The following is a 15,456-nucleotide window of genomic DNA, read 5'->3' as shown; positions in this document are numbered from 1 at the left end:
TTCAAGGTTCACCCATGTTGTAGCATGAGTCAGAACTTCATTCCTTTTTATGGCTGAAGGATATTCCATTGTATGTCTAGACCACATTTGTTTACCCATTGCTCTGCTGATGGATACTTGCGTTGCTTCTACTTTTGGCTAACAGTGTGAGTAATGCTGCTGTGAACATGTGTCTAAGTATCTGTTTGTGTCCCTGTTGTCAGGTCTTTTAGGTGTATACCTAGGAGTGCAGTTGTAGAGTCATGGTAATTCATTGTTTAACTCTTTGAGGAATTTCTTTACTGTTTTCTATAGTGCCTGCAGCACTCTGCATTCCTTTCAAGACATCTTTGTCTTTACAAGTACTGCTGGAGAGGGCTCCAGGCTGTCCTGGAAAGTGTATGATGGGGTATATTCCTGGTGTTACTGCTCGGCCAGGAGCCCTATGCATTTAGCAGTTGATAGGATCTTCTCACTCCTGGCCTTTTCATTCCCACCTGCAGTATATGAGAGAGCTCCCTGCTTCACATCTTTGCCAGTTTTTCGCAGATTTTCTTTTGAGCTGGGGTTTAAAAGCATATTAAAACGGCCATTGTGAAAAATGTTAAGTCGTGGAAAAGTTACAAGGAGAGCAATAACCAAATTAATCCTGCACTTTGATAATCACCCTGCATATACTTTTTTTTTTTAACTTGATTTTGAAATAATTATAGAGTCACAGGAAATTGCAAAGAGAACCTAGAGAGCTCCCCTGTACCCTTTACCCATTCTCCCTCCAGGGCTACATCTTACACAACTAGAACATCTCGACCAGGGAGTGGACAGCTGTACGATGTGTATGTGTGGTTCTGTGCCGTTCCAGCACGTGTGGTTGCATGGAACCACGAGTGTAGTCAAGACACACAACTGTTCCATCTGCACAAAGCTCGCCCTCGAGTTGACCCTTTGTAGTAACAGCCAGCCCTCCCCTCCCACCATTCCTAAACCTGGCAACCACTCATCTGGTTTCCAGCTCTGTGATTTTGCCATTTTGAAAATGTTATACAGTTGAACTGCAGTATGTGACCTTCTGAGATTGGCTCCTTCCGCTCAGCCTCATGCCTTTGAGAGCCATCCAGGGTACTCTGTGTATCGGCTGTTTGTTCCTTTTTATTGCCGAGTGTTAATTGATGGCATGAAAGTACCACGGTTTGTTTAACCATTCACACATTGCACATGCCCTTTTAAAAAGATCGGGGGAGTGGATGTGGCTCAAGCAGTTGCACACCTGCTTCTCATACAAGCCCAGGGAGGTCCTGGGCTCGGTCCCTGGGCAAAATAACAAACAAAGCACTCAGGAGAACCAGTCTGGTTCGGTGGTTGGGCACCGGCTTCCCACACCTGAGGTCCTGAGTTCAATCCCCAGCTCCAGGACCTCAAAAAAAAAAAAAAAAAAAAGGTCTGGACATGCCTGGAGGGCTGTTGGCAGAGATTCAGGGACAAGGGTTGAGAGATGAGCCTTCATTTCACGTGGCTCCTTTCTGTTTACAAAGTCTTTTGCAACCGTGTTTCCAGTCTCCTCACTGCCTCTGGGAGGGCTTCGAGTTTATTTTCCATTTTTTAATATGAAGGAATGGGGCTTGGAAGCTCTGAGCTGCGTCCAGCATCACGCAGCAGGAAGTGGTGGGACAGAAATGACCCCCTAAGATCTTTGGGGCTCTGGCCCCAGACAGACAGGCGCTTTCCGCTGGAGTGACTTTAAGGGTGTGTGTTTCACTGGCCTCAGAAACCTTTGCCTGGCTCCTTGTGCCTGGCTCCTTGTGTCTTACCACTGAGCGGCTTTCTCTCATCTGCCCACTCCAGAAGGTGTGGCCTTAGAGAACCAGGCCTGCTCCCCTAGGATGGCAGCCGGGCCACGCCCCTGCCTGGGGTCTGCCCAGGGCCGCCCTGCAGGTGGGCTTGACGGGCTCTCTGTTTGGTCCTAGATCAATGGCATTGCACTGGACAACAAGTCTCTGAACGAATGTGAATCTCTGCTGCGGAGCTGCCAGGACTCCTTGACCCTCTCTCTCCTAAAGGTGAGGCTCCCTCCCTGTGCCTGGCTCTGCTCTCATTGTCTGGGACACAGACAGAGCCTCAGCTCTGCGGACCCCAGCTCTACTTCTCGGCATTGCCGGAAGCTTGTTTCACAACATGTAGGGCGTGCGTGAGCCCTGACGGGATCCTGGCTTAAAACAAAAAGCAGCTCTAACTGTATATTTATATACAAAAGTATATTTTGGGGGCAGTAGGGTATATTTGAATACCATCTAATATGATGTTATCATATAATAATATCTAGTTATTCAGATGATAATAGTGAATTATTTTCTTGTGTAAGGGAATAGCCTTATTTTGAGAGGTATGTGCTGAAGTTGTTTGGAGTAAAATGTCATATCTGCAACTTCCTTTCAGACAGGAAGAAACAACTTGGTAAAATGTTGAATCCAGATGGTAGGTTTATGGGTGCTCATTGTACTTTCCTATTAATTTTTCTACATAGTTGGCAAAATTTATAATAGAACAAAATTACTTGTCCGTTTCGATAAGAGCTGTGTATTTTTAACACTGTAATTTTGCTTTTATGTTTAATAATTTTTAAAAAAATGTGCAAGATGTTGTATAGGTAAATTCAGAAAGTGCTCAGATTCAAAGGAACCATGTGGCTCATGTGAGTTCCAAGGGGCCAGGACTGAGAACTGCAGGTGCAAGGCGCACCTGCCAGAGAGACGGGGGTGTGTGAGTGTGTATGCAGGTGTGTGCATCAGCCCCTCTAGGTCTTTGGATGGCCCATTTCAGGTCCTGCAGTCTCATCTCCCTCGCTCTCGCTCCTCTGCTCTAGGTGTTCCCTCAGAGCTCCTCATGGAGCGGCCAGAACATCTTTGAAAATATCAAGGACTCGGATAAGATGTTGAGTTTCCGAGCGCAGGGCCCTGAGGTCCAGGCTTACAATAAACGGAACTTGATGCAACACAACAACTCCACGCAGACAGACATCTTCTCCGTGGACAGGCTGGAGGACCGTAAGGAGCCAGGCCCCCCTGGGGGCAGCAGCTCCTTCCTGCACAAGCCGTTCCCTGGGGGGCCCTTCCCGGGCTCCCCGCAGGCCTGCCCAGGCGCCGCGGAGCATAGCCCCAGCTCCTTCCGCTCGGACCTCTCCGGGGAGCGTGGCTATGGGCTGGTGGATGTGTGCAGCCGGCGGCCCCTGCTGCCCTTTGAGACAGAGGCGGGCCCTTGCGGGGTGTCTGAGGCCCCCCTGGATAAGGCAGAGCCCGAGAGCTCCAACAGTGGCGGGACGTGGCCCAAGGCCGTGCTCAGCTCCGTGGTGGAGCCGGAGAAGCTCTCTGTGTACAAGAAGCCAAAGCAAAGAAAGTCCATCTTTGACCCGAACACGTTCAAACGCCCCCAGACACCCCCCAAGATAGACTACCTTCTCCCCATCCCTGCTCACTCTCCCCAGGCCTCCAAGAGAGTGGGGCCCCTGACACCCCCAAAACCTCCCAGGAGGAGCGACTCCATGAAGTTTCAGCACAGACTGGAGACCAGCTCCGAGTCAGAGGCCACTCTGGTGGGCAGCTCCCCATCCACCAGCCCCCCGGCAGCCCTGCCCCCTGGCGCGGACCCCGGGGAGCCCACGTGCACTTCGCCCCCTCGTAAGGCGAAGGTCCGCATCGCCTCCAGCTACTACCCTGAAGGTGACGGGGACTCCTCCTACCTGCCGGCCAAGAAGTCCTGTGACGAGGACCTCACCTCCCAGAAGGCTGACGAGCTGGGCCAGAAGCGCCGCAGACCCAAGTCTGCTCCCAGTTTTCGGCCCAAACTCGCCCCAGTGGTCATTCCCGCTCCGTTCCTGGAGGTAGAGCTCTGCCTGGGAGTGGGGCCTCGTGGGAATGGGGGGTCATAGCAGTCGAGAGCCACACCAAGGCGTCCTGCACCAGGTCCCCAAGCTTGCTTAGCCCTGGCTCCTTCGCCCGAGGGGAGGGAAAGGAGTGAAGGAGGTGGAGGGGGGAAGCAGCCCCAATGGGAGGTGGGAATGCGGAGCTAAAAGAGGAGCCCTTTCTTAGGAGTAGCATTTGATTTGCTTATTCAAACAGCTTTTGAGCATCTGCGAGAAAACACGGTGGCGCAGACTTGCCTTGAAAGGTTTAGGGAGACAGGCTGGCGTACCTGTTCAGCCAGCCTGGGATAGTGTGGTTGTTTTGGTGTGTGCTGTAGTCATTTCCAGAAGGAAGAGAATGCCACAGGTGGCGGGCAGCATTCAGGGAAGCTGTGCCGCTCCTGGCGGACAGGAAGCACGACACGGTGCAAGCCGGGCTGTGACTGTGTGTTGGAAGCACCCGTGTTCTCACCATTTCTACACATAAGCCCTCTTTATTTGAAAGAACAGGGATACTGTCTCTGCTTTTCTTCCGAATTGGTTTTAAGGGAAGCTCTTGCCTTTCCGCTAATGTCTGCACAACGTGAACGAGCAGCGCCTTGGTGTCGGGAGGAGCTCCTGGGCAGACGTCAGCTTTCAGGCGCGCCCACGTCGCTGCCTGCTTCCAGCAGTCGCCTCTTGCCTTTGTTTCCTCAGGATCAGAAGTGTGTCCCGGCAGGTGGTGACCTCTCCCCGGAGCTCCCGGAGTGGTCCCCTTACTCTCCAGGCCATTCCGGTCGGCACGGCAACCCCCTGCTCTACCCCAGCAGGGCGTCTGTGGGTGAGTTGATGAGATGGGTGGGGGCAGAGGTCCGTGTGGTCGCATGGGTCTGCCCAGACTTGGGAGGGTGGGGGGCGTTGGCTTACGGCCCAAAGAACTGGAGGTGGTCCCTACCTGTGATGTTTTGTCTGGCATCGGTGACAGTCATTTCTCAAAGCACTTTATCCCCCGTGCGAGCCGGGAAGTGGAAGCATTAAAGTGGGTTTGTCCGTTTTACCGGTGGAGAAAGGCAGGTAGCTCTTTGCTGGGTAGCGGATTGGCAGCTGGCGCCCTTTTGGACTTCTGAGTCCTTTCCCCAAATTACTCTGCAGCTTCTTGGTGGTGCTCAGGGCCAGGGGCAGGGCGCGGGGCCGACAGGGGGCTCTGGGGCAGTGGTTCTCACCCAGACCCTTTCCAGGCACCATCCCCCGGAGCGTGACACCGAGCACCGCCGTGAGCTCCATCCTGAGGAACCCCATCTACACCGTGCGCAGCCACAGGCTCGGCCCCTGCAGCTCCCCGCCCATCCCCAGAGAGCTGGGCCCCCAGGGTTTGCACCCCAGGTATGCGAACCCCCCATGCCTCCCTGGCTCCCCTGCTGTCCAAGCCTACCCGGGCTGCCAGGCACCCAGAGCTCATGGGCAGTTTGGCCAGGAAGGGGCTTAGAGCAGCCTGGGGTCCCCTGGAAGGTGAGCTTTAAAGGTGGCCCCTCCCTCCACCAGCACAGGATCTGTAAAGCTCTTGAACCCCACAGAGGCTCAGACCTCCCTAAAGGTCTGGCTTTGTGTCCGCAGCGTGTTTGTGCGCTAAGTGCCAGCACTGACCCTGTCGTGGAGGAGGAGATGGCCGCATAGGAGGGGGCTGGGTGGAGGCCACTCTTGGGCTCATTCATCTAGTTATTTGACAAGTATTTACTGAGCACCTCCTAGATGCCACAGACTGTTCTAGTTTCAAGGGGATGCAGCGGGGCACTGAAGGATGAGCTTGCTGGCCCGGCAGTGCTCTGTGTTCACGTGTGGGGAGGCAGGCAGGGTGGTGGCTCTGGAGACGGGAAAACATGGCAACAGGCTGGACTGTGACTCGAAGGCAGGGTGGGCCGCCTGATGGGGGGGTGCTGCAGTGACTGTGAGGCAGGAGGGGACGCTGGCTGTCCCAAGACTGGGGAGCGCCCCGGGGGAGCAGAGTGGTAGGTGCCTGGGCCGAGGGTGGGGGGTAGCAGGCAGTGCACTGGCTTGGGGGGCAGAGTGATTGGAGTGTGGTGGGGGACAGTGGCTCAGGAGGGGGTCACAGGTCGTAGGGGCCTGAAAGCAAAGGTTTGGATTTTGTCCCAAGTCCTGTGGGGTCTGTGGGAGGGAGGGCATAAGCAAGAGGCGTCCTCTCTGCACAGCTGGAAGAAGCCGTCCCTGGGTTGCGCTCAGGCCAGCCCCTCTTCTGTGACCTGCCATGCCCTCTGAACAAGGCACAGAGCCCCCTCTCCGGGCCAGCCTTTCCTGGCCCACATCCTCGGAGGAGTGGTTCCAGCTGCCTGAGCCCGCCGGCTTCGGGAGCTCCTCTTCCCATACGGAAGTCCCTTTTTCACGGGAGCCCTGGCTGAAGTGCACTTGGCTGGCGGCTCCGGCTGTGTGGCCCTCTGTGCTGCTCCAGGGGCCCTCTGCCCGGGAGTGGTTTGCCCGTGAGCAGCAGAGTCCCAGGGCTGCGGGCCGCCCTCTGCCAGCCCAGGGGGTGTCGGTGACGCCCGTCGCGCGCACGTCTTCCCCGGGCGCCCCGCTCGGGCCTTCCTCCCTGAGCCCCCTCGCCCCTCTCGTTCTCTCCAGTGTCCAGCACCAAGGACGTCTGAGCCTGGACCTGAGCCCCCGGGTCTGCAGCGACGACCCTGAGATGAGGGCCTCCCACGGCTCCAACTCGCTGCCCTCCAGCGCCCGCCTCGGTAACCGCGCCGGCTGCTGTCGCCTGGCCCCCGCCCTTGCTTACCTCCCCCTTCCCTGTGGGCAGAGCCTCCCGGTGGCCTGCTCCCTGCTGCCTCCGCCCGCCCCCCGTGGAGGCCGGCTCGTTTCCACGCAGCCCTGCCGGCCGGTCCCACCCCGCCCGGCTCAGAGCCGCTCCCCGTGTCTCTTCGCTTCCTTCAGTGACCCTGCTGCCTTCCTGCTGCAGTAGCTCCAGAGGAATCCCGTGGCTAGGGAGCCTCGCTCTGGGCACCCAAGCTTGCACGCGACCTGGGGGAGGCATTCTGCTGTCCACTTGTGGGGACCGTAGCCCCACGTAGGGTCTCGCAGGTCCCCCCTAGACACCCTGAGGGGGTGGTTCACGGTGTTGGGGAGAGAAGACGGAGCAGCCGCTGCATGGCTTGGGTCACTGTCCCTGCCTGTGCGGTCCTGTCTGGAGTGGCCGTCGGCTGTGTGGCTTGTTCAAGGACAGGGGCTCAGCGCCTATCTTTCTCCATCTCCTCTCGTTTAGACCTCTAGGGGGTGAATGGCAAGGCTCAGCTCAGAGTTTTTGTTGTGATTGTACATCTCTCTGGTCTTCCAAATTGGTGGTGAGGGCTGGTGTTTAATCGTAGGACTAAAGTTTCGTCCCCTTGGAACTCTAGGGTCTTCGAGTAACTTGCAGTACAAGGCGGAACGCATTAAAATCCCGTCGACGCCCCGATACCCCCGGTCTGTCATGGGCTCTGATCGAGGTAAGCGCCTCTCGCAGCCCCGTCCTTGCCAGCCCTGCTCTTTCCCTTTCTCCTCACTGTTGAGTGTCTGGGTACAGCTGATAACTTGCACCTGCTTCCGTTGATCAGCGTTTGCCGAGTCAGCCCTGGGCTTGGCGACTTGGGATGGACCCAGGCCCTGCGGCGCAGTCAGGCCCTGCGGAGGCCCCGTGGTGCAGTCAGGCCCCGCGGCGCACAGCGGCGGGGACACGTCCTCCTCCTGGCCGTGGCAGCTGGGGCCCCCGGAGATGATGGTGGCCCACGAGCTCCCACGCTCTCTTGCAGGTTCCCTGTCACATTCTGAGTGCAGCACGCCGCCTCGGTTGCCCCTGAACATTGACACCCTGTCCTCTTGCAGCCAGTCCCAGGCCTCGGCCTCCACGCTGCCAAGGATCACAGTCAACCCCGCATCCCTTGGGGAGCGCAGGAAGGACCGGTGAGGACTGCCTGGGCTCCGTGTCATGGCCACACTGGTGGGTGGTGCATCCCACAACGGGGGCTCGTGGGCGCACACAGCAGGGGTTGGCGGGGTCCGTTGTTATTTGATCCCAGGACTGGGCCACCTGGGTTTGGGTTCCGCTGGTGCTCGGTCGTGTCTTGCTCTGGTGCGTCCCTAGTGCCACCCACGGGGCCTTGGGATGTGGGAGCCGTAGCCCAGCCTGCTGTGCCCCCAGGGGTGGGCACGTGTAGGTGACAAGGCAAGGAACAGGGTGGGCTCCTTCCACGGAGTGCCGCGGGGCGCGGTGGGCCTGCGGGGAGGGTGCTGGACACGAGCCTGAGGGTGGCTCCACGGCCGCGGCTGTCGCTCTGTGTAAACACCGTGAGTGCATTAAGTCATGAGAGCCTCAGACTAACCCCAGTGTGAGTGACGTTGTTATGATTGTCATTAGCCCCATTTTGCAAATGAGAAAACTGAGGCTGGGAAGTTGTAGTGTTTTGTCTGTGTCACGTCTTAGCAGTGGGCGTTGGGATTCACTCTTTGCCTTGTTCTTTGGTCCCAGAACAGCTATAGCTCTTGGTTATTATTATTTCTACCTTTTATTGTGAAATATACATAAAGGGGCAAAGAAAGAATATAAAGCCTCAATGTACAGCTAAGCCAGCGTGGTTTCAATTTTAAGTGCAGGCCAGTCCCTGCTTCGCTCTTAGGTTCACTGTAGGCCTCATGTCTGTCCGAGGCCACCCCGTCTATGAGTCCGTACTCCCCTCCAGACACGCTGCCCACACACACCTCGTCCCCCTCTGTCGTTCCTCCAAATGGGATTTGGTGGATCGTGTTTACATTTAGAAGGTCCTGTCCAGAGTGTGGGTCTTTAGGCCATCTCATTAAACTTGAACTTGCCTTTATTTAATCACGTAAAAAAGAACACAGCTGCCCTTGTCCAGGCGAGACCAAAAAGCTGAAGACCCTCCGTAGCCGTGAGCCTCAAAAGTGACCTTTGCCGGCAGGGTCGGGGAGGGCGGCTCCGTTAAGAAAATCTCGTGTTTGACTTGAAAGCGTGACCTTGTCAAACAGCCCGAGAGCCTGGGAGAGGGGTGTGTCCCCGTTCACCAGCGCCTGGCCCGTTAGGGGACAGTGTGAGTCCACGGGGAGGGCCGGTCCTCACCCACAGGGATTTCCCATGTGTGCACACAGGGACACGGCCTGCAGGCGTGGGGCCGGGGCTGGAGGTTCTCGACCCCGGCTCTGGTCATTGCGAGACCAAGACCTTCCCCTGAAGTCAGTGCGTCCTTAGAAGTAGAGGGGGTTTCGTCATGTCGCAGTCCAGTAATCCCTTCGCTCCCTGTGCCGTGCAGAGAGCTGGGGACTCCACTGGGAAGGACACAAGTGTTGTGAGCTTACGGCCTCATCAGAGAAATGTGATAACACGAGCAACCAGAACAGACAACACGTGTGAAAAATAATCCTGGGGAGCGGATGTAGCTCACCCGCTTCCCATGTGTAAGGTCCTGGGTTCAGTCTCTGGTACCTCCTAAAAAAATCCTTTTTACCCCTGATTTTGAAGCATACTGTCATATAACTACTCATAGAAAACTGGACAAAAACACAAGTCATCAGAGTAGAGAACACTTTACTTATTTAAAATAATCCTTTTTTTCCTGAGAGAAGGAAAAAACTAATCTCATCAACCAGAGATTTGATAACTGCTAACTGTTTGTGATGTGTATGTCTGTGTATTTTATTCCTGTTTCATTATTTATTTGTTATATATAGTCACATCTTTTACTTACTCTAAGCTCCTTGTCACATGAAGTATACTTCATAAACCTATTTAAAAGGAACCTTAAAAAATTGAACAAGATTTCAAGGAAATAGTGTTTTAACCGCTCACAAAAATGCAACCTCATTATCCTGAGAAAAATTAATTGTGCTTATGTTAAAAAATTAAAATCAGAAGATTAACAAGCAAAATCACCACACATGCCCTCACTTAGAGGTCCACTTTGTTAACATGTCGGTGGTCTTCTGTGATGTCGTCATGCGTGTGCATACATGTAAGTTTGCACGTGCACATTTGTGGAAGTGGAATTGTGCTGTACGGACCTGCCTTCTCGTTTCCCAGTGTGTCCTGTTCGTCTTTCCAGAGGAGTTGTTGTGATCGATACGTCAGTTGTGATGGCTCCATGGCTTCTGTTGAATGGCTGTTATTTTACAGTTGTCCTTTTCTCTTTTGAGGAAAGGGTACTGGTTAGAAGTGGCACAGAGGGCGGCGTGTTAAGGGAGGACTGTGGCGTCCCCGGCTGGAGCACCTCCTCTTGGGGGCACCTGCTCTCTGAGGTCTTGCACCTCTAAACCGTCTGCGTTTGGATGCAGGTTGAGTCATGGAGAGGACCTGGCCATGGACCAGGCCTGGTCTGAGCTGGGGAGGCCGAGGGAAGCGCTGCAGGGCGCCGGGGGAAGGGCCGTGCCGGCAGAGGTGTAATCTCAGCTCTCCTGCGAGGGCTTGGCTGTGGGCGGCGGGGACCCACCTGAGCCCGCTGAGCTCGTGGAGTTGGGGGGGCTCAGGGTCTCCAACCTTGTGCTCTAGAGGGGCTCCAAAGAGGGGGTCAGGCCTGCTGCCTGCCTCAGCTTGTCCTGGGAAGAGGAGGAGAGGGGTTTCCAGGCCCTGGAGAGTGGAGCCTCGGCTGTGTGCGGTCCCGGTCCTGGGGGAGCGGTCAGCCCCACACGGTCGTCTTTTCTCGCTGGGCGGCTGTGCCAGCTTCCTCCTCGGAGCGTTCCTTCTGTTCTCTGTCAACCTTTTGCGCCTTCCAAATGTCTGTACCACCACAGACCTCTTCTGAGACTGCCTGTGGCTGCCGGGCCCAGGTCCTTCTCCCCCGTGGCCCGTGGCGCGGGGGGCGGCTCCCCGGGGGCGCAGCAAGTGCATGGTCTTTCCATGGCTTCCATGCCGACTGCCGCTGCAAACCCAAGCCGTCCAAAGGGGGCCATAATCAATTTGCATCACCCTGGGTAGCCAATAAATATAAAAACTGATATTTTATACTGTCTTTCCTCAAGGGAATGTCACCCCAGAAGCCATCTCTTTTCCCAGGAGGGGGTTCTTGGGACCCTGCTGGAGTTTGTAAATTGCATGCTGTGTGAGGCAGCTCGGCTCACGTGGAGAATCTCAGGGTTTTCCCCTGCACGTATCAGTGTTTATAGTTCACATGGACCGTTCTCGTGTCTCTGGGATGGGGTGCTTTGGTGTCCATTGCTGCCATGTTCACATTACATGAGGTAGCAGGAACGTGCATCATTTGTCATGAGAGAGTTGGGGTAGCCACTCCTCCACCCGCCTGTGTCACCCCAGGAGCACCCGCGCTCCCTGGCCTCTTCTGCATAGCCCAGTTGCATGCCTGAGCACAGACCCTTCCCCAGAACTCTTTGGATCTGAGTCCCCCAAACTGCTGGCTCTCTTCCAAGGCCTTACGTGGAGGAGCCACGCCACGTCAAGGTGCACAAGGGCCTGGAACCTCTGGGGATCTCCATCGTGAGTGGTGAGAAGGGCGGGATCTACGTCTCCAAGGTGACCGGGGGAAGCATCGCCCACCAGGCCGGCCTGGAGTACGGAGATCAGTTACTTGAGGTGAGAGAGGGCTGCCCTCCGTAGCATGTTCGTGGCAGCATTCTCCTCCTCGGCCTCCTCTCCTCCCCATCTGCCAGCCCACCCCCCACATCCCCATCCCCATCCTCCAGCCTGCACCCCACATCCACGTCCCCATCCCCATCCCCCAGCCTGCACCCCAAGTGCCTGTCCCCCAGCTCTCCCCCCACATCCATGTGCCCATCCCCCAGCCCACCCCCCATGTCCCTGTTGCCTAGCCCACCCCCCACATCCTGTCCCCAGCCCTTTGTGGGTGTCTCCCCAGTTCAATGGCATAAACCTGCGGAGTGCCACGGAGCAGCAGGCCCGGCTCATCATCGGACAGCAGTGCGACACTGTCACCATCCTGGCCCAGTACAACCCACACATGCACCAGCTGGGCAGCCACTCACGCTCCAGGTGAGGCTGGAGGCCCTGGACTGTGGGCTGGGGAGTGGGCGGGACGGGCGAGCTGCTGGAGAGCAGGGCTACCAGCTGCATCTCCTGGGCCTCCCGCTCCTGGGATTAGGAGAGTTGACCAGCCTAGATTTTGGATGAGAGAGACATTTAAAGGGACATGTCTCCTCCTGACACTGGGCGAGTTAACTGTGGGCCAGGGTCGCACTGGGTAGCCAGAGGCTGAAGCCCAGGGCGGGATTCTCAGGCACACTCTGTCCTGAGCAGACCCTGCGCCCCTGCCTGTGTCTTACCCCGGGCTGTGGGCCGTGGGGCAGGTGAGAGAAGGGGGAAACAGGGTTCCAGTAGCCTAGCACGTTGCAGCTTAGTGGGGGGTCGAGACATGAGCCAAGGAAAAGGGACAGAGAATTCACGTGTCACCGGGGTGCCGCAGGCATCAGGCCAGAGGTGGTCTGAGAGGACCTCGGGGTTGAGGACATAGTGGGCCCTGGGTAGGGGAGAGGTGGACCGGCGCCTCCTGCAGGTGACCGGCCACGCGCGTTCAAGCTCCAAGGCACCTGCATCTCCTTGGGCTTCAGGGTAGGACCCACGTGGACCCCATTCCCCCTTAGGACCCGCGTTGTCACTGGAGGGGTGTGGCTCTGGGCGGCTGCCCCTCATTCTCTCTGCCCCTCCCCACTCCAGTTCCCACCTGGACCCTGCGAGCACCCACTCCGCGCTCCAGGGAAACGGTGCCACCACCCCGGAGCACGCCTCTGCCATCGATCCCCTGATGGAGCAGAACGAGGGCCCTGGCACGCCCCCGTGCAAGCAGAGTGCGCCCAGCTCCAGGTCAGCCAGCCGGCACGGGCTGGGAGCCCTCCCTTTGTGCGGGCAGCCAGGCGGGGGGTCCTTGTGAGCCCCAGCTCTTCCTCTGAGCGCGTGGGCCTGGGGCTGCTGCCAGCCCTCCCCACCCCCCAGCTGCTGCGCCCCCACCGGCTGCCAGCCACCCCAGCCACCCCAGCCACACACCGGGTCTTTGGTGTTGGTAGGGGCGGGGAGGTGCATGCCATAGCCGCTCTTTTCCTCCCCCCCTTCTTTTTTCTCATTTTCCCATTGACTCCCTCTCTGCCCCACCTCTCCTCTCTCTTTTCCTTTTATCCCTCACTTGTTTATCAGGCTCTGGGTTGGGGCCGTCAGAGCAGTTTCACCCCCAGGGAGCTCCTGGTTTAGAGGGCGTGGTCCTGGGCACAGGCTCAGTGGCGCAGTTGAAAGGCTGCAGGAGGGTGGCAGGGGGAGGCGGGAGACCGTGAGGCAAGTAGAGCCCGGGTCCGGATCAGCCGCAGTTCTGACTTGCCCGTGCCCGCCTCCCCGTCTGTGCATGATCGAGCAACTTCGTTTTTCTTCCCGAAAGGATGGTGGGAGATGCCAACAAGAAGACCCCAGAGCCGCGAGTCATCTTCATCAAAAAGTCTCAGCTGGAGCTCGGGGTGCACTTATGTGGCGGGAACCTGCACGGGGTGTTTGTGGCCGAGGTGGAGGACGACAGCCCTGCCAGGGGTCCCGACGGCCTCGTGCCAGGGGACCTCCTCCTCGAGGTGAGTCCTTAGCTGCACCCTGGGGGTCTGTCTCAGATGGCCCCGGGGACAGACAGCGCAGACTTGATGCCGGGTGACCCCTGGGTGATTTTATTTTAAACCCTCATAAACTCAGGGTGCTGCATAGACCCTCTGGGTAGACCCCTGGGAAGCCGGGCAGGCCTCTGAGAAGCTGTGGGCAGAGCCCCCCAGCCTGGCTGCGGGGGTCCAGGGGAAGATGCTCTGCTCTTGTGCGCAGCAGCCTCAGATTTGACGGGGAGAGTTGTACCTCCCCTGCACAGGGTCCCCTTTTGATGGGAGAGTTGATGCATAGATATTTAAAGGTTCAAGTGCAACGAGAGGGAGTGCTGTATTTCGAATATCTCATACTTGCACGAGGACTCGAACGTGGCTTTTCCTGGGCACTGGGGGAGACCCCAAGGATTCAGCCCTTCCTCCAGAGGGGAGGCAGGGGGGCTCCCAGGTAGGGGGATGTGGGTTCTCTGCCTCTTCGCCACACTGGCCTCTCCCGGCTATCCAGGCCGCCCCCTGGTTTCTGCCCTTCTGACCCCAACCCCCCTCGTCCCCGGGCAGTACGGCTCCCTGGACGTCCGGAGCAAGACGGTGGAGGAGGTCTACGTGGAGATGCTGAAGCCCAAGGACAGCTTCCGCTTGAAGGTGCAGTACCGGCCCGAGGAGTTCACCAGGATCAAGGGCCTGCCTGGCGACAGCTTCTACATCAGGTGCTGGGCCTGGGGGGTCGGGGCCAGTGGAGGGGCCTCCAGTGGCGCTCCGTTCCTCGTCAGTGCCCCTGTGCTTCCTGCCTCCTAAGGGTAGGGCCGTGTTAGCTGTTACTTGACCGCCTGATCTGCAAGTCACAGCACGGTGCTCGTGACTTCGAAACACCCTTGCGGGCTTTGAGGAGCAGGTGGGCTTCCTTATTTGGGGTTTAGGGCCTGGGGGGATTTGGAGGCCACAGATCCCCCTTTCCCTCTGGTCTGCACTCCTCTTCCTGTCTTGCCCAGCAGTGTGCATGTGGACGTTGGGGTGCCTTGTGACATGGTGTGGGTGCAGGCACAGGATTAAGCATTTCCTGGGAGGGACTTTTAGCTTTCTTCATGATCCCTCAGATCTGAGAGCCCCCCCAAAATTAAGAACCACTGATCCTGAAGTACCATGTGGTGCATTTCCCTGTCTCCATGGCCTATTTCCATCTTTTGGGGTCTCTAGTCTGTCGGAACTGTGGTCCTTGCCTCAGGAGGGAAGGCATGCAAGAAGACCCATTTGGAAGGGGAGGGCAGGGCCTCAGGTCTTGGCCAGAAGTTCTCAGTCTGAGGGAGATGGTGCTGCCCTAGTCCTAGGGGAAGGCACCACCTTCGTCCTCCTGTGCAGAGCACGGGCGCCCGCCTTCGGGGAGCCGCTGCAGAGTGGGAAGGCCCAGCTCCAGTTTCTGGAATGACTTTTTGGTCTGGGGGAAGCACAGTGCAGGAGAGCAGTCTTGGGGGGCGGCTCCTTCAGGGTGCAGCTCCCCCTGATCGCGTCCTCAACCCACCCAGGGCCCTGTACGACCGGCTGGCAGAGGTGGAGCATGAGCTGAGCTTTAAGAAGGATGACATCCTCTATATTGATGACACCTTGCCCCAGGGCACGTTTGGCTACTGGATGGCCTGGCAGATGGACGAGAACGCCCAGAAGATCCAGCGCGGGCAGATTCCCAGCAAATATGTGTACGTCTTCTCCAGCCCCGGGCCGGGGGTTCGGGCAGGGGCAGAGTGGGCTGCCAGCCATGGAGCTGTCCCAGGGATGAAGGGCAGGGGCCTGGGCTGCGGGGAGGGCTAAGCTGCTCGTTCCCACCTCTGGTTGGCCAAGATCAATTATCTAAGGAACTGCCCCTGGCATAAATCAGAATTGTGCAGAGAGACAGTGGTGACTCAGGAAGCATAACTTTAAACGCTGTTAAGCTGGGGAGCAGCTGTAGCATAGAGGTTTGAGCACCTGCTTCCCATGTACAAGGTCCCAGGTTCAATCCCTAGTACCTTCTGAAAAAAAAA

At 57.3% G+C, this 15,456-nt stretch overlaps 1 protein-coding gene across 1 annotated transcript in view; it reads left to right on the top strand.

Annotated features, from left to right (window-relative positions):
- Positions 1 to 15,456, top strand: part of LOC111760467 (disks large homolog 5-like) — a 63,733-nt gene that overhangs the window by 41,981 nt on the left and 6,296 nt on the right. Inside the window, exons 13-25 of the mRNA XM_058299440.2 lie at positions 1,944 to 2,036; positions 2,840 to 3,853; positions 4,571 to 4,694; positions 5,092 to 5,236; positions 6,488 to 6,600; positions 7,261 to 7,350; positions 7,654 to 7,804; positions 11,273 to 11,435; positions 11,719 to 11,852; positions 12,534 to 12,680; positions 13,243 to 13,426; positions 14,000 to 14,148; positions 14,962 to 15,132. Of these exons, the coding sequence (XP_058155423.1) occupies positions 1,944 to 2,036; positions 2,840 to 3,853; positions 4,571 to 4,694; positions 5,092 to 5,236; positions 6,488 to 6,600; positions 7,261 to 7,350; positions 7,654 to 7,804; positions 11,273 to 11,435; positions 11,719 to 11,852; positions 12,534 to 12,680; positions 13,243 to 13,426; positions 14,000 to 14,148; positions 14,962 to 15,132 (2,678 nt within the window). The remainder of the gene's footprint in view (positions 1 to 1,943; positions 2,037 to 2,839; positions 3,854 to 4,570; positions 4,695 to 5,091; positions 5,237 to 6,487; positions 6,601 to 7,260; positions 7,351 to 7,653; positions 7,805 to 11,272; positions 11,436 to 11,718; positions 11,853 to 12,533; positions 12,681 to 13,242; positions 13,427 to 13,999; positions 14,149 to 14,961; positions 15,133 to 15,456) is intronic.

The sequence above is a fragment of the Dasypus novemcinctus genome, chromosome 6, assembly GCF_030445035.2.
Source record: "Dasypus novemcinctus isolate mDasNov1 chromosome 6, mDasNov1.1.hap2, whole genome shotgun sequence".
Classification (NCBI taxonomy): Eukaryota; Metazoa; Chordata; class Mammalia; order Cingulata; family Dasypodidae; genus Dasypus; species Dasypus novemcinctus.
This window is presented reverse-complemented; position numbering and strand designations above follow the sequence as displayed.